The sequence below is a fragment of the Selaginella moellendorffii genome, unplaced genomic scaffold, assembly GCF_000143415.4.
Source record: "Selaginella moellendorffii unplaced genomic scaffold, v1.0 SELMOscaffold_37, whole genome shotgun sequence".
Classification (NCBI taxonomy): domain Eukaryota; kingdom Viridiplantae; phylum Streptophyta; class Lycopodiopsida; order Selaginellales; family Selaginellaceae; genus Selaginella; species Selaginella moellendorffii.
In genome coordinates, this window is record NW_003314298.1 from 359,505 (window position 1) to 378,036 (window position 18,532).

At 44.2% G+C, this 18,532-nt stretch overlaps 1 protein-coding gene and 1 long non-coding RNA gene across 2 annotated transcripts; one reads left to right on the forward strand and one right to left on the reverse strand.

Annotated features, from left to right (window-relative positions):
* Window positions 1-17,766: 17,766 nt before the first annotated feature.
* Window positions 17,767-18,097, reverse strand: LOC112349270. Its single transcript, XR_002993333.1, has 2 exons — window positions 17,979-18,097; window positions 17,767-17,916 (listed from the first exon to the last, which is right to left on the reverse strand). It is a non-coding gene; the product is annotated as an uncharacterized LOC112349270 (long non-coding RNA).
* LOC9653438 lies at window positions 17,866-18,448 on the forward strand. Its single transcript, XM_002978301.2, has 2 exons — window positions 17,866-17,940; window positions 18,004-18,448. The coding sequence occupies exons 1-2, from the start codon at window positions 17,922-17,924 to the stop codon at window positions 18,345-18,347; spliced, it is 363 nt and encodes a 120-aa protein (XP_002978347.1). The 5' UTR covers window positions 17,866-17,921; the 3' UTR covers window positions 18,348-18,448.
* The last annotated feature ends 84 nt before the right edge of the window (window positions 18,449-18,532 follow it).

Below are 18,532 nucleotides of genomic sequence, written 5' to 3' on the forward strand. Positions count from 1 at the left end.
GGTCAGCTATCGATGAGATGCGTCAGGAGAGGCAAATATTTTCAGCAGATTTTGCCAAGAACTCGAAACAATGGCTCGGCAATGAGGACGAGTCTCAGCGGCCTCTCTTCCGACGGTAAGATCGTGCTCGCAAAATTGTGCCAGAAAGACCTACCGAGAGCGAATTGAAAATTCCTGGAGGGGGGGGGGGGGGGTTGAGATTGGGGCTAAGGGGCCTTGAGTGGGAGTGAGCATGGACTCGGGTGGTGCCGAAGGGGCCACCCAAGGAAGTGCTTAAGAGTAGCTCCCACTCCCAGAAGGGAAACCGACTACAATGCTCCCGACTCATGTGGAGTGGTGCCCCACTTAAGTATCTTGTGGCTGATTGGTCCTCACCTTTTCTAGAGGCTTGGGCCTTCCCTTCGGGATGGAAGTGGGGGAGTAAGGGTACCCATATTGGACCGTTACACCATGATGTTTCCCCTCAGTGTCCCAAAGCAAGCGTTGCACCGAAGGTTTGGGATTTATAGGGTCCTATGATAAAATCTTGTTCTATTAAGGGATGTTAGGAACCTGGTGGCTTGGTGTGCTTGGCTATTTATGCCTATAGGGAGTGTAGCCAAATCTTAAGCTAAGTTTAATCCGGGGAAAGGGATTGGGAGAGATTTGGGAATCTGTGGATGGATGGATAATGCTCCATTGCTCATCCAGTGAGTAGCTAAAACCAAGTAAAACCAAGTAGAAGCTGGTATAATAGGAAAGAACCTTGGCGAGGGAACTTAACTAAGGTGAAGGCCATAGTGGTTGGATAGACGAAGTAAGCTAGCAAATTGAAAAGAAAAATTTTGTGGCTTACAATTTGGTATTAGAGCCTTTTCCTTAGTTCTAGCGAAGAATAAAGGTCGATTGCTGGGAGATGGCGAAGACAGTCTTGCACAAGGAGGACTCCAGTGAGGAATCTTCCAAACATAAGTCCAGTGGAGAGGTTTGGTTATCCAAAGCTCGATTGGACATTCTAAAAGGACAATTGGCACAAACCAATGCCCTACTAGAGACCCTCATATACAAGCTAAAGCATGACAAGAAGCGAAAGAAAAAGCCAAAAACTACAAAGGCTAATAGTGTGGAAGGCGTGGAACCTTTAGCGGGGATTGAGGTAGAACCGAACAAGGTTAAATAAACCAAAGTGGAATCAGTCTCCCAGGCAGTTTCCAAGTACAAACCAAAGCCCCTATCAGTCTTCAAGGGAGTGAATAATTATAAAGTGCTAGAGTATTGATTTTACGATATGGAAGATTATTTACTAAAGTTGCAGTTACCAAGCTCGAAGAAGGTCTTATGTGCAAAACTATACTTGGCAGATAATGCTAAGTCATGGTGGAGAATAACAGAGGCTAACGAAGGACCGGTGGCCACTTGGGAAATGATGAAGGCGAAGATCTATGCAACCTACATTTCATTGAATACTACTTTACACCTAAGGGATGAACTAAGCAGGCTGAAGCAAGTAAGAACCATCCAAGAGTATGTGAATTTGTTTATGGCTGTCAAGATCCCCAACAAGATCAAGACTGGAAAATGCAAAAGACAAAGAGAAAAACTAGTGGAAACAAAGAAGAAGCCTTAGACTGGTGTTGATTCAGATTGTGGATAAATGGAACAAGGCTAACCTATATATACTATAGGTTGATGAAGCTCCACCACTCTTGGATCGAGGACGGCCTAAATATAGCTGAGGTCGAAGAGGCGCCACATCATTATCAGGAATGTGGCTCAAGACTCAGGAATCGTGCAGGAAATCAGAGAGTCAGGAATAGGGAAGAGTCTCGAGAGTTAGGAATAGGGAAGTGTCTCGAGAATCAGGAATGTGGTCTGCAGGTTAGGAATCCAGCAAGATTCAGGAATGTGGTATGAATTGGGGGATTCCTGACAGTACCCCCTCCTCAAGAACAAGTGGAATGAGGACGTGAATGAGAACGAAGAGGAGGATGAGATGGGCGGTGAAGGACGGGAGATGGAGAAAAAGAATGAGGACTGGGATGAGAAGGATAGCAGCGGTGGAAGTCCTGAACAAGGTCAGGAGAATGAATCAGGTTGTCCGCAGGTTCCCAAGTGCGTTCTTCAGGTCTATAACCCTTCCAGTCGACCAAATAATAGAGTTTAGACCATGAGATCTTGGAATCAAGGATGTCTTGAACCTTGTACTCAGACCCATCCTCGAGCTGTATTGGTGGAGGCAGAGGAATGACCCAATTTGGAATAGGACTGGGAATATAAGGCTCAAGGAGACAGGAGTGTAAAACGGGGTGAATTTGATAGGAGGAGGGAAGTGCAAGGTGATAAGTAACAGGATTAATGATAGTAATGATAGGGAAAGGACCTAGGCGTTTGAAATCGAGTTTGGGACAAGGCCTGGTGGTGGAGATATTTCATCTGAGGAGCCAGACTTTATCCCCAATATTGTAAGGGGAACAACCCTGACAATGGGCATTGGCAAATGTTTTATGAAATTCCTAAGCACGATGGAGGTGGAAGGAGATGGAGTTGTGGATTTCCTTGAGGTTGGAGACAAATGTCTCAGAGTGGGGATTTGAATGAGAGGATTCGGATGGAGAAGGAAGTGAGAGATTGAATTGGGGATTTTGGCCAGAGTTTGCAAAGAAGGGGGAAACTCGAAGAGAGGAGTGAACAGAGTTGTTATAGGAGAACTCAGCAAGGGGAAGGATATTGAACCAGTCATCTTGATGATAGTTGATGAAGCACCTTAGGAATTTTTCTAACGTCTGAATCGTTCGCTCGGACTGTCCATCAGTTTGAGGATGATATGCCGAAAAGAGGTTGGCCTTCACTCCAAGCAGCTACAAAAACCATTGCCAAAAATGAGAGATGAACTGAGGTCCCCAATCCGAAACCACATCTGCAGGAATCCCATGAAGTCGGAAAATTTCCCTAAATACCAGTTTTGCCATGTCCTTGCCCGAAAACTCCTTCGTACATGGCAGGAAGTGCGCAATCTTTGTGAAGCAATCCACCACGACTAAAATGCTGTTGAAGCCTCCAGAACTTGGAAGATCACTCAAGAAATCCATGGAGATGGATTCCCAAGGACCTGAAGGGATCGGGAGGGAACGAAGCAAATCTGAAGGAAGATGGCGAGGTACCTTATTTCGGGAGCAAGTGTCACAAGAGGTAACAAAAGTTTTGATGTAGTCGTCCATGTGAGGCCACCAAAAGTCCCGTGCAACCAGCTCATAGGTTTTTGCGATGCCGAAGTGACCAGCAGTCGGGCTATCGTGGCATGCCATCAGGACCAACCTTCAAGCATCACCTTTAGGAACGTAAAGTTGCTCCCCACGGTACAACAAGCCATCTAAGAACTCGAACTCGTCAAATTGCCGACAGTCGGGAGTCACTGGCTGTCCAGCCTGAAGATGGGGGAAAATGTCGCTGGCGAGTTCATCAGATTGAAGATCGTTTCTAATCACATCCATCAAGGAGGAGTCCTGAGGGGCTAGGGAAATTGCCATAACTTGAAGCCGATTAGGACCAAGGATAACTTGATCCTACTGATCGAAGGCAGGATTACCAGGCCTGAGACTAAGATTCCCGCCTTGAAAGAGCATCAGGAAGGCCTTGAAGCTTTCCAGGTCTATACTTTATAACAAAGTCAAACCGACTCAGGAATTGTGCCCACCTTGTTTGATGACGGCTCAAAACTCAGGAAGTGGCAAAGTACTCGAGATTTTTGTGATCCGTCTAGACTGTTGTTTGATGGCCCACCCCGTCCAAGAAACGGCGCCACTCTCCAAAGGAATCCATGATGGCAAGGAGCTTCTTGTCGTGGATTTCGTAATTGATCTCCACAGGCTGGAATTTCCGAGAATGGAAAGCGACCGGATGAAGTTCTTGATTTGCTCTGAGTTGAGACAGCACAGCACCGATGGTAAAGTCGGAGGCGTCAGCCTCGATGAAGAAAGGTTGTGAGGGATCAGCGTGGATCAAATCGAGAGCAGAACTGAAGGCCACCTTGAGTGTGTCGAAGGCCTGCTAGGCAACAACAGACCAAGAGAAGGGAACATCCTTGTGAGTGAGATGCGTGAGAGGAAGGACAATGTTAGAGTAGTGATCAATGAATTTGCGGTAGAAGTTGGCAAAGCCAGGGAAAACCTGAATGTTCGACATTGATTGTGGACAGTCCCATTTGAGAATAGTCTTGACTTTGGTAGGATCCATTGTGATACCCTCAAGAATGACAATGTATCCAAGGAACTCTACAGATTGCTGATCAAATGAACATTTCTCAAGCTTCGCGTATAGGCCGTGTTCTTGCAGCTTCGCTAGCACCTGTAAGCAACAAAAGGGAACGACTCAAGAGACGATCCATAAGGGTTCAAATATAAAGGGAAAGGGCCTATGAACAAAAATGCACCTCTTTTTCCAATCGGTTAAGGGTCTTGGGATATTTGGGGTTAAACGTCCTTGGGTTTGAGTAGTACTGGGCTGGGTGACTTCCCGGGAAGTCCAAACTCACAGCACCTTGCGTACATGTTTGTCGTGCTCCTCCTGAGTTTTTGAGTAGATGAGGATGTCATTGAGGTAGACGATCACCATCTGATCAAGAAACTCCCGAAAGACGTCGTTCGCCATGTGTTGGAAAACTGCTGGAGCATTTGTCAAGCCAAATGGCATGACAGTGTACTCGAAGTGGCCATAGCGGGTTCAAAACGAAGTCTTCCATTCATCACCAGGCCTGATCCGGATCAGGTTGTATGCTCCACGGAGGTCGATCTTGGTGAAGAAGCGGGGGCAGCGGATAACAGTTCCAAACAGTCACCTTGTTCAAACCTCAGTAGTTGATGACTAGCCGCAAACTCCCATCCTTCTTCTTGACAAAGAAGACAAGCGCTTTAGTCGGGGATTGCGAATGCTGAATGTACCCTGAGGCAAGGTTCTCATCCACGTACTTTTTGAGGGCCTTAAGCTCGGACGGGGATAACCTGTAGATAGGCCCCCACGGAGGTGACTCTCCTTCCTGTAAATCAATGGGACAGTCATAAGGCCGATGAATAGGCAGTACACTAGCTTTTTCCTTGTCAAACACATCCCCAAAATCATGATACTTCTCAAGAAGACTGATAAAAGAAACATGCAAAGCAAAAAGGAAAATAGGTTCTTTATGAAAGAGTTCTTTCATAATGCTTGTGGAGATAAGAGGAGGCGTACGAATAAATGGAATGATGAGATGAGGATATTGTCCAGGGTAAGATGGAAGAGAGCAAAAAGAAGAAGGTGAAAACTTCGTAGAGTCAAGAATAGAACCCCGATTTGAGTTTAGGGAACTTTTCCTGATTCGGACTCAATGAACACCAAGGGAAGTCGTGGGAGATGGTGATGTGGGAGAGATGAGCTGATTCCTTCCAACTGAGTGTCCAAGGCAAGGAGTTGGAACTCTACAACGTATATTGAGGCAGGACGAGACTCCTAAGAGAGATGTCTCATCTTTGTGGTAGCAGCCTGAACCCGATCCGTCTCACCAAAACATGCTTCGAGCTTCTCTTTGAATAATTGAAGATCCATCAGCTCCGGAACCACGACCCCTTTCATGCTCTTCTCTAGAAGAGGAGAAAACCATGACAAAGCTGCACCTTCGAGCAACGTCCCAATCACGCTGATTTGAAACTCGGGAGTGGGGTACCGCTGATGTTGAAGTGCGAAGATCAACTCTATCTAGTTTAAGAATCCGCAAAGCTCCAAACGCTTGCCTGAAAATTTCGCCGGGAAACTCACCTTCAGTTCAGGAACTTTGCTGGATCCTTGAGCCGAAAGTGAAGCAAGCTCCTGCTGCATGCGAATAAGGGTCGCCTTCAGCTTGGTTTTCTCAGACTGGATTTTTGCAAGGACTTCGGCAAAGAAACCAGGATGGCTTGGAGACTCCATCGGCAGAAAGAATGGAAAAAAGGGGGAAAAAAGGCAAAGGCAGTCAAACAATCAAAACGAGCTAAAGGAAAAAAAATGAAAAAACACAATCTGAATCAAACTGTCAAGACCCCCAACAAGATCAAGACTGGAAAATGCAAAAGACAAAGAGAAAAGCTAGTGGAAACAAAGAAAAGGCCTTAGACTGGTGTTGATTCAGATTGTGGAAAAATGAAACAAGGCTAACCTATATATACTATAGGTTGATGAAGCTCCACCACTCTTGGATCAAGGACAGCCTAAATATAGCTAAGGTTGAGGAGGCACCACATCATCATCAGGAATGTGGCTCAAGACTTAGGAATCGTGCAGGAAATCAGAGAGTCAGGAATAGGGAAGAGTCTCGAGAGTCAGGAATAGGGAAGTGTCTCGAGAATCAGGAATGTGGTCTGTAGGTTAGGAATCCAGCGAGATTCAGGAATGTGGTATGAATTGGGGGATTCCTGACAATGGCGAGGAAGATCCTTGTCATGGACATGGGTGATATGAAAGCATTCTATGCCTTCATATCAAGCTTCCAAACCTAGGCTTGAGGCAAGGTGATGTGTTGGAACCTGACCAACTACAAAGAAACGTTAGATGCAGTTATCAAGGTGCATTTCAATGATAACTTGCGAAAAGGTAACACAATAGGGTCAGTGTCCACGTTTAGTAAATGGGCCAAACCAAGGGGGACATATGGCAAAGGGAAATGCAAGAAGAGTTTCTCTAAAAATGAGTCCTCAGGTTCTGGAAAGGCAAATCCGGTGGCCAACGAACAAGTATATGGGAGAGTTATGTGAAAAGGGACAAACTCACAGATAAAAAGGTCAAGTCTACTAGTAGTGTGGGAAACAACATACGCTTCAACTACAGTGAAGCAAAACACTTTTCGAGGGAATGTCCCTACCCAAAGAAAGCTAGAGCTAATATAGCCATTAAGTCGAGTGAAATTCAAATTGAGGTATATAATCCAATCTCTAACTCAAAGTTACTCATTACATGAACAACTTTGATAGAGAGTCATTCACAACATTTCCTACCCCTCTAAGGGAAGCTCAGAGGTAGCTTTATTAAGATTTTTATTGACACAAGTGTTTCAGATAATTTTGTGGCTGCAAATATAGTTTGGTAAGCCGGACTAATGGTGTAGTGGCTGGGTGAACCAAGGACACTAAATTTTGTTTAAAGTAACCAAAGCACCGATGAGGTACTTCGATAAACGAGAGTCGAAGTAGGGATACGGAAAGTAGACATGGATTTCACTATGTTGAACATGGCGGGATTTAATATAATTTTTGGGATGGATTGGTTCAATTGGTTTGCAATAGTCCTACATGGACAAGGTAGGAACTTTGTGGTATTGGCGAATGCTTGGGGAGAACGATTTAGGGTGGAGGCCCAAGATCTAAAGGTAGGGCAATGTAATGCCAAAAACTTTTGCTTAAACCTGATGTCCATGAAAGGACAATTCGCTAAAGGAACCAAGGCAACATTTTTGTGCTTACTCTCATTAAGGAGTAACAAAAAGACAGGAACAGAAAAAATACTTTTAATGATCCAGCGAGTGTTAAACTAATTCTAAGATACCATGTCAGAGGAGTTACCGACAGAGTTGCCCCCCGCACGACTGATAGAATATAAAATTGAGCTAATCGAGGGTGCTAAGGCAATAGTTCGTCCCCCCTATCGTTTGAACGAAAAAGAACTCCAAGAGCTCAAATGCCAACTAAAAGAGTAAGGTATGTTAGGTTGAGCAAATTGTTGTATGGGGCACTGGTGTTATTTGTGAAAAAGAAAGATGGATCTATCCACATATGTATAGATTATTGATTGCTCCATAAATATACAAAGAAGAACAAGTACCCTTTGCCAAGGATTGAGGATTTGTTCAATAGGTTAGGAAAGGCAAAATACTTCTCGAGGATTGACCTAAGGTCAGGATACTACCAAATCAGGGTAGCAGAGAAAGATGTCAAAAAAACAATCTATCGGACAAGGTATGGGAGCTTTGAGTTTTTGGTGATGCCCTTTGGGTTGTGCAATGTGCCAGCAACGTTTTCGGCACTAATGAACTATATCTTTGTACCCTATTTAAATCATTTTCTAGTCATCTATATTGATGACATCCTGATCTATAACGAAACACAAGAGGAGCATGCAAAACACTTGACGAAGGTGTTTGAGAAACTAAAGGAACACAAATTGTATGCTAAAGAGAGCAAATGTGATTTTTCTTAACAAAATGTAATGTTTCTCAAACATATAGTGGGCAAGGACAAGCTCAAGGTGGACCTTGAGAAGGTCCAAGTGATCCAGGAATGAGAGTGACCATCGAATGTACATGAGTTGAAGGCGTTCCTGGGCCTATGCAACTACTATCGAAAGTTTATCAAACACTATTCAAGAGTAGCCTTGCCCTTAACAAACCAAACAGGTAAAGGGAAGATGGTATGGACAGCAGAATGTGAGGTGGCATTTGTCCACCTCATAGGGAAGTTGAGGAAGACTCCCGTGTTGGCATTACCAAACTTTAGTAAAGATTTTGAGGTAGAAACGGATGCTTTAGATTTTGCGTTGGGCACAGTTTTGAAGCAAGACAACCATCTAGTGATATTCTTCTCGAATAAGTTAGACAAGGCTCAGCAAAAGTGGCCTGCCCACAAGAAGAAATTATTTGCGGTGATCAAGATGCTCAAAGAGTGGCAATACTACCTTAGGAGGCACTTCAAAATTTACATAAATAATATGGCAATGAAACACTTCTGCTCGTAGCCCAACATAAGAGGGAAACAAGGTTGGTGGGCCAATACTTTGGCCGAGTTTGATTGCGAGATTTTGTATAAACCTGGGAAGAGCAACATCGTGGCGAATGCTCTAAGTCGAAAGGCAAGCTTGAAGTTGGCGGTATCTAGCGCAACAACAACCTTTTAGGATGATGTGCAGACAGCATATGAGAATGATGGTTTAACACAAGAAGTGTTGCTAAGGAATCAAAAGGCGCAGGATGCTCACTAGAGAGGTGAGCTACTAATGGAAGAAAAAATAAGTTATACAGAACACAATAAACTCATCTATTATAAACAAACGAGAATGTATGTTTTAGAAGGGGAACTAAGAAAGGTAGCCTTAGAAGAGTGTCATGATGGACCTTTTGCAGGATGTCAGGAATCCCCCAATTCTTGCCACATTCTTGACTCTCGCCGGATTCCTAACCTGCAGACCACATTCCTGACTCTCGAGACACTTCTCTATTCCTGACTCTCTGATTTCTTGTACGATTCCTGAGTCTTGAGCCACATTCCTGATGATGATGTGGCACCTCCTCGATCTCAGCTATATTTAGGCCGTCCTCGATTCAAGAATGGTGGAGCTTCATCAACCTATAGTATATATAAGTTAGTTTTGTTCCATTTCTCCATAATCTTAATCAACGCCAATCTAAGGCCTCTTCTTTGTTTCCACTTACTTTTCTCTTTGTCTTTTGCATTTTCCAGTCTTGATCTTGTTGGGGGTCTTGACAGTTTGATTTAGATTGTGTTTTTTCATTTTTTGCTTTAGCTCGTTTTGATTGTTTGACTGCCTTTGCCTTTTTTTCCCCTTTTTTCTTTCTTCTTGCTGATGGAGTCTCCAAGCCATCCTGATTTCTTTGCCAAAGACCTTGCAAAAATCCAGTCTGAGAATACCGAGCTAAAGGCGACCCTTATTCACATGCAGCAAGAGCTTGCTTCACTTTCGGCTATAGGATCCAGCAAAGTTCCTGAACCAAAGGTGAGTTTCCCGGCGAAATTTTCAGGCAAGCGTTTGGAGCTTCGCGGATTCTTAAACTAGATAGAGCTGATCTTCGCACTTCAACATCAGCAGTACCCCACTCCCGAGTTTCAAATCAGCATGATTGGGACATTGCTCGAAGGTGCAGCTTTGTCATGGTTTTCTCCTCTTCTGGAGAAGAGCATGAAAGGGGTCGTGGTTCCGGAGCTGATGGATCTTCAATTATTCAAAGAGAAGCTCGAAGCATGTTTTGGCGAGACGGATCAGGTTCGGACTGCTACCATAAAGATGAGATGTCTCTCTCAAGGGTCTCGTCCTACCTCGATCTATGCTGTAGAGTTCCAACTCCTTGCCTTGGACACTCAGTGGGATGAGCGGTCCTTGATTGACCAATTTCGTTTTTGCCTCAACAACAGTGTCAAGAATTTGTTGCTCACCATAGAGGATCCCAAGGACTTATCGGACGCCATCAACAAAGCTGTTCGATATGACAATCGTCTCTTTGAACATCGTCAGGAAAGTCGCCGCGCCGCTGTTTTTCCATCCCAGACTCAGGAATCCCAGCTTGAGTCTTTGGGGCATACTCTTGAACCTACTCCTCCGGTCCCGATAGATATTTCTGGTACTCCCCGACTCATTAGAGGGAAGTTGAGTCCTGCTAAGAAGCAACATCGAATATCTCATAATCTTTGCCTCTACTGTGCTGATCCTAATCACAAAGCAGCTGTGTGTCCCAAGAAGCCTCGCCGACTGCTTGAGTTCACTCTACCTCAAAGTCCACCTCTGTTGCAGTTGGGAAACGACCCCGTCCGAACATAGTAGGAGCTATCTATTTGGACTCCCCAAATAAAAATCACTTTTCTTCTTTATCAAGCTCTTCACCACCTTTCATCAAAGCCACCACCAATTCCCGCAACTTCCGCGTCCCATGTCTGCTTTCTTTCACCAAACAATCAGGATTCAAAGCCCTGGCATTACTGGACTTGGGTGCAACTTCCTGCTTCATAGACATGGACTTTGCTGCCTGACATCACGTTCCTCTTTCTCCTACCATATAGGATCTGAGGGTTGAAGGAATTGATGGGCATTTTGTGTCTCCATCTTTTGGACTTAGGGAAACGTTGCCCATTTGAGTACACATTGGGTCCACCATCATCGATATCGCCTTCAACATCATCAACAGCAAGTCCTCCTCTATGGTGCTTGGTCTTCCTTGGTTCCAACTACATTTGCCTCAGATCTATTGGAAGGAATTACAGCTCATCTCTCCCACATCACCATCTCCCACGGCTTCCCTTGGTGTTCATCGAGTCCGAATCAAGAAAAGTTCCCTAAACTCAAATCGGGGTTCTGTTCCTGACTCTACAACGTTTTCACCCTCTTCTTTTTCCTCTCTTCCATCTTACACTGGACAGTATCCTCGTCTCATCATTCCATTTAGTCGTATGCCTCCTCCTATCTCCACAATCACTATGAAAGAACTCCTTCATGAAGAACCTATTTTCCTTTTTGCTTTGCATGTTTTTCCTGTCAGTCTTCCTGAGAAGTATCATGATTTTGGGGATGTGTTTGACAAGGAAAAAGCTAGTGTACTGCCTGTTTATTGGCCTTATAATTGTCCCATTGATTTACAGGAAGGAGCGTTACCTCTATGGGGGCCTATCTACGGGTTATCCCCGTCCGAGCTTAAGGCCCTCAAAGAGTACGTGGATGAGAACCTTGCCTCGGGGTACATTCAGCATTTGCAGTCCCCAATTAGAGCGCCTGTCTTCTTTGTCAAGAAGAAGGATGGGAGTTTGCGGCTAGTCATCGACTACTGAGGTTTGAACAAGGTGACTATTTGGAACTGTTATCCGCTGCCCCTGATCTCGGACCTGTTGGAACGCCTTGGCGGTGCCCGCTTCTTCACCAAGATCGACCTCCGTGGAGCATACAACCTGATCCGGATCCGGCCTGGTGATGAATGGAAGACTGCATTTGGAACCCGCTATGGCCACTTCAAGTACACTGTCATGCCATTTGGCTTGACAAATGCTCCAGCAGTTTTCCAACACATGGCGAACGACGTCTTTCGGGAGTTTCTTGATCAGATGGTGATCGTCTACCTCGATGACATCCTCATCTACTAAAAAACTCAAGAGGAGCACAACGAACATATATGTAAGGTGCTGTCGAAGCTGCAAGAACACGGCCTATATGCGAAGCTTGAGAAATGTTCCTTCGATAAGCAGTCTATGGAGTTCCTTGGGTACATTGTCACTCCTGAGGGTATCACGATGGATCCTGCCAAAGTCAAGACTATTCTTGAATGGGAGCCTCCACAATCAATGTCGGACATTCAGGTTTTCCTTGGCTTCGCCAACTTCTACTGCAAATTCATTGATCACTACTCTGACATTGTCCTTCCTCTCACGCATCTCACTCGCAAGGATGTTCCCTTCTCTTGGTCAGCTGCTGCCCAGTAGGCCTTGGCTAAACTCTGGCCAAAATCCCCGATTCAATCTCGCACTTCCTTCTCCATCCGAATCCTCTCATTCAAATCCCCGCTCTAAGGCATTTGTCTCCAACCTCCAAGAAATCCACAACTCCATCTCCTTCCACCTCCATCGTGCTCAGGAATCTCACAAAAAATTTGCCAATATCTATCGTCAGGATTGTCCCCCTTACAATATTGGGGATAAAGTCTGGCTCCTTAGGTGAAATATCTCCACCACCAGGCCTTGTCCAAAACTTGATTTCAAACGCCTCAGTCCTTTCCCTATTACTGCCATCATTAATCCTGTCACTTATCGCCTTACACTTCCCTCCTCATATCAAATTCACCCTGTTTTTCACTCCTCTCTCCTTGAGCCTTATATTACTAGTCTTATTCCAAATTGGGTCATTCCTCCGCCTCCACCAGTGTAGCTCGAGGATGGGTCTAACTACGAGGTTCAGGACGTCCTTGATTCCAAGATCTCACAGTCTAAACTCTACTATTTGGTCGACTGGAAGGGTTATGGACCTAAGGAACGCACTTGGGAACTTGCAGACAACCTGATTCATTCTCCTGACCTTTTTTAGGACTTCCACCGCAACTATCCTTCTCATCCCAGTCCTCATTCTTTTTCTCCATCTCCCATCCCTCGCCACTCATCTCATCCTCCTCTTCGTTCTCGTTCACGTCCTTGTTCCACTCGTTCTTAAGGAGGGGGTGCTATCAGGAATCCCCCAATTCTTGCCACATTCCTGACTCTCGCGGGATTCCTGACTTGCAGACCACATTCCTGACTCTCGAGATACTTTCCTATTCCTGACTCTCAAGACACTTCCCTATTCTTGACTCTCTGATTTCCTGTATGATTCCTGAGTCTCGAGCCACATTCCTGATGATGATGTAGCGCCTCCTCGACCTCAGTTATATTTGAGCTATCCTTGATCCAAGAGTGGTGGAGCTTCATCAACCTATAGTATACATAAGTTAGCCTTGTTCCATTTCTCCACAATCTGAATCAACACTAGTCTAAGGCCTCTTCTTTGTTTCCACTAGCTTTTCTCTTTGTCTTTTGCATTTTCCAGTCTTGATCTTGTTGGGGGTCTTGACACAGGACACATCAGAGTGCTGTAAGGAACCAACTCCCCGAGATGTCATAGGCTAAAGGATCCCTTAAAGCACGACCGAAATGATAAAGAGTTCATCAGATTGGACCGAGTTCGAGATCGAGTCCAAGACCAACTTTGGGACCAAGTTTGAGATAGAGTCCGGGATTGAGTCTGAGGCCAACTCTGAGACCAAGTTTGAGACTGAGTCCGAGATCCAAAATCAGGTCCAAAACTGAGTCTGAGGTTGAGTCCAAGGTCGAGTATGAGATTGGGTCCGAGGTCGAGTTTGAGATCGAGTCCGAGACCAAGTCCGAGGTCGGGTCCGAGATCAAGTTCAAGACTGAGTCTGAGAACTAATACAGGTCGAGGGGTGGAAGCCCAAAGCGTGCATCTCCCAAGGGGGGGGGGGGGGGGGGGGGGGGTTTCCCAGGGTACCCCCAAAATTTTTAGGGGGAGGGGGGGCTCAAAAACCCCCCTTGAGGGACCCCCCAAAGGGGGTTCCCAAACCAACTTGGGGTTAAAACAAGGGCTAGGGGGCCTTGGGTGGGAGTGAGCATGGACTCAAGTGGTGCTAGAAGGGCCACCCAAAGAAGTGCTCAATAGCAACTCCCACTCCCGGAAGGGAAACCGACTATGGTGCTCCCAGCTCATGTGGAGTGGTGCCGCATTTGAGTACCTTGTGGCTCATTGGTCCTCGCCCTTCCTAGGGGCTTGAGCCTTCCCTTCAGGATGGAAGTGGGGGAATAGGGGCACCTATACCAAACCATTAGGCCACGATATTTCCCTTCAGTGTCCTGAAGCAAGTGTTGCATCGAAGGCTTGGGATTTAGAGGGTCCCATAATCAAGTTTTGTTGTACTAAGGGATGTTAGAAACCTGGTGGCTTGGTGTGCTTGGCTATTTATGCCTGCGAAGAGTGTAGCCGAACCTTAAGTCCAATTTAACCTGGGGAGGTAAATTGAGAGAGATTTGGGAATCTGTGGATGGATGGCTAATGCTCCGTTATTCGTGTAGTGAGTAGTTGAAACTAAGTAGAACCAAGTAGGATTTAATACAATAGGTGGGAACCTTGACGAGGGAACTTAACTAAAGCAAAGGTCGTGATGGTTGGATAGACGAGGTAAGCTAGCAAATTGAAAAGGAAAATTTTGTGGCTTATAATATTCTAACTACACTTAACCTTTTATTTTGCACGTGAATAATTCTGATATTGGCTTTAGAAGTGTGTTGATGCAAGAGAGCCCAAGTATGCCTAGTTAGCACCATCCCATTGTGTATATAAGCCATACATTACAACTAACGGAGGTGAACTACTCCACGACAGGAAAAGAGCATTTAGCAGTAGTCTAGGGTTTCAAAAAATTTCATACATATTTACATGGTTCTCGAACGTTACTTAAAGGTGATCATGCTACCATTACTACATTATTGAAGCGAAAGAAACTGGTTGGTTGTATTACTTGGTGGGCTTTGAAGTTTTAGATATATGATTTTAATGTTATTCATCACCCAGGTAGTTTTATGCCTGATATTGATGCCCTTTCTTGAGCTCCTCTTCCTTCTTCACTCTCTTCTCATGTTTTGGATGAACCTATTATTTCAGCATCTGTGGATTTTCTAAACGAGGATTCTATGTTGTTAGCAGTTGTTGTACCTATGTTTAGTGTCCATAAGATGCAAAGCAAAATCTATCTTCTCTTGATAAGGTTTATGAGGCTCTAAAGATTGAACTGTGGATTCAAAAGCTTCGAGATGGGTTTGAAAATTCTACATTACTTATTGATGACTTGCCATTCTGGCATTTACATTCTTAGTATCGCCTTTAAGATAGCCTTCTTTATTTTGTGGGGACAGATCCTTATAATCCTTTATGGCTAGTGGTACCTTCTGTCTTTATTCCACAGATTCTCCATGCCTACCATGATTCTCTTATTCTATGTGGGTATATGGGACATTGTCGTGTGACCGAGAAGCTACGCAAGTATTTCTATTAGCCGGAGATACGACGTGATGTTATTTGATATGTGCATAACTATGTTTGGTGCCAAGCTCGCAATACTCCCCCTCATACTGCAGAAGGACAGTTGGAGGCAATTGTAGTTTCCTGTCCATTTGAGTTGGTGGCATTTAATCTTCTAGAACCTTTTTCACGGTCGACTGCTAGCAATAAGTATATTGTTATTGCTTCTGACTACTTGATTCGTTGGGTGGAAGTTGGTGCTCTTGCTAGTGCATTTGCAACTGCTATTAGATACTTCCTCCTCAATTGAGTGGTATTCCAGCATTCTTCTCCAAAGCAAATTCTTTCAGATAATTGTCCCGCATTTATGGCTGAGGTATTTCATGTTTTGACATCTTGGTTGGGGATACGTCACACTTTCATGAGTGCTTATCATCCACAATCCAACGGTCTGGTAGAATGGCTTGTTCAGACGTTCAAAGGGATGATTGCGAAATATGTGAACTTTTAGCATTCGGATTGGGATGGTTATTTGCCATCTCTTCGATATGCATATGTCACAAGGGTGCAGAGTTCTATTGGTGTTTCATCATATAAACTCCTATATGGTCATGCTCCAATTTTACCAATGGAGCTTGGTTTACCTTTGCGATGAGTTGCTGATGCTAAGTCATAAGATTAGTATTTGACGAGTATTCTTCCACTTGTTCAAACAAAGTCTGCTGAACATTTAGGCCACATACAAATGGGACAACAATAGCACTATAACTTCTATCATCGTCCACCTATAGAGTACAAGGTAGATAACTTGGTGTTAGTCTGTTTTCCCCATCTTACAGTACGTGGTTTATCTAAGGGGCTCCTTGCTCAATGGAAAGGACCATATCAGGTGTTGCAGCAAGTTGGACCACAAGTTTATGAAGTTTAGCATGACATCTAATAGGTTGATCCTCCAGAGATTGTGCATGTGCAGCGGTTGAAACGCTTCATACTAAGGGATCAGGAATAGTTAATTCCACCTACAGATCCACCATTGCCTCCTCTTGACTTTCCTCCCAATCCCGGCCCATCTACAAGAGAATCCTAATGATCTTCCATTATTCCAAGAGGAGGGGATGATGTGAGGGCCAAGTGTACAGCTACAATGCCGTATACTAATATTAGCATAGTGGGATTTTGGTAGCCGTCGGATTGGTTTTAATCTGGACCACTCGCTCCTATATATAAGCTAGGGTTTTTAGGCTAATTGATATGCACATTTTCTATATTCCCTTTCCATATTCCATGCACTCACAATGTTACATATAAAGTATGTTTTTATTTGGGATATAAACAAATTTAGAATCCTAAAAATGTCAAGAAAACTAATATATAACTACCCAAACTCATAGAAATATAAAGAAGAATTACTAAGATTAATTATCATTAATTTAGAGAAGCATTATTTAATTATTATGTGTTTACTTGGAATATGAATAAATATATAACTAACATTAATATATTACTCAGACCCAAACATAACCTAAAATTAAAAAATTGTACATAACCACCTAGAAATAGAATCAAAATAAATTAATTTAATTTTAAGTAATGTAGATTTAGTAAAGAGTTATACCATATGTCTTTCTTAAAATATAGAACAATAAAATTTTAAGAACACTAATCTACTACCCAGACCCAAGTAAAACTAACAAAAGAAATACAAAAAAAATTTGTTATTAATATATAAACTATAATTCAAAACCTGATATTCTATATTTGTAAGATTTATGAAGGTGTTTAATTTGTTTATATGCTAACCCACACCTTGAGCATGTTGTAATTGCCTGATCAATACATCAATATAGCTTCTCTATTTATCAACTAAACATATACATAAAGAAGAAAATTGTAAGACAGGGTAAGTGTCATCTTAATTATAGTAACTGATTGAGGCAAGTTTAAATCAAAATGAATTTTAATCATAGTATCCAAGCTAGTGAACAATATTCTCAGCCCAATGGTTTCACCACCTAAGCAATATCTCTTGTACAATCACTAGCAAACTTAGTAGCCATGCCTTACGGAAACCCCAAGAGCTGTTATTCTCATGCCCACACAATACTTTGCAAGAGTTTTCCAAAAGTCAATAAAAATTGATAAGCAATGCAGAAGGGCCATAGACCCACAGCAAACAACATTTTTTGTTGCCTACTGTCCATGGTTTATGCCCCAACACCCAACCTTCACCCACAACCAGAGGAAGGTGGAATAGCAAAAGAGCTTGTGCTTACCCCAACTTTTGATCAACCACAATGGACTTGATGCTCTCGGCCTTCTGCTGCTGGAACTCTTGCGCGAGCAGAAGCAGTGGGAAATAAAATCCTGGCTTTGCAATCCAGGTAGCCCCAGAGCTTGGTTCTCTAGTGCGCAGAGAGGCAGCAACACAGCCTAGCAGTGCAGAGCAAGCAATACAAGAGCCTGTTAAACAGGCACGCTCATCAGACGGCTGCAATTGGCTGGATCCAGTGGCCCAGAAAGTTCAGCACTCAGTCCTTATTATGATAGATTTACTCAAATAATAATACATATAACAAAGACGTGCTTGCATTGCGCCACCTGTGTTAGACCACTTGTCCGCTGTTGATTTGCCGCTTGGTGCGAACAGAGGAAGCTCGCTAGGGTATTTGGCTGCGATGGGCGATCCTAAACAAGGTAAGCACGAGAGATGGTTGCCATGTTTGTTTCAATACCTTAGATAAGTTTGTGATCATGCAGAAGCATCACCAACATCGCAAGTGGTGACTGACGACTCCGGGCCCGTCAAAGTGAGCTACGAAATCGAGCAGGGCGAAGAGGGCACCTATCACTCCCTCAAGCACAACGTCGAGGACAAGCTCCATCTGGGCAACCAACCCGCTCCAGGAGCTCCAGAAACTCGAGAGCAGCACGCAACTCCGGATCCAACGAAGCCCCGTTCATCGCTTACCACTCTGACACAGCAAGATCTTTCTTGTCCAACTTGGCAGCAAGAGCACGAGTCCACCAAGCTCAAAGTCCAGCGCGGAGAGGAGATCGGAACCGGGTATGAGCCAGACTCGGACTCGTCTGGCATCGCGTAAGTGCCTTGGAGTTGATGTTTCCACTGCTTCTCCGGATGTAAAATGACTTAAAAGTTGGTCTTTTGGACACCCAAGCAAGCGATTCATCCTTATCCCCTGTACTGCCGTCTTGCTTTGTCCCTGGCTATCCTGCCTCAGCACCGCTGCGTCGATGATGAAAGAATGCGAATCATCGAATCCATCTC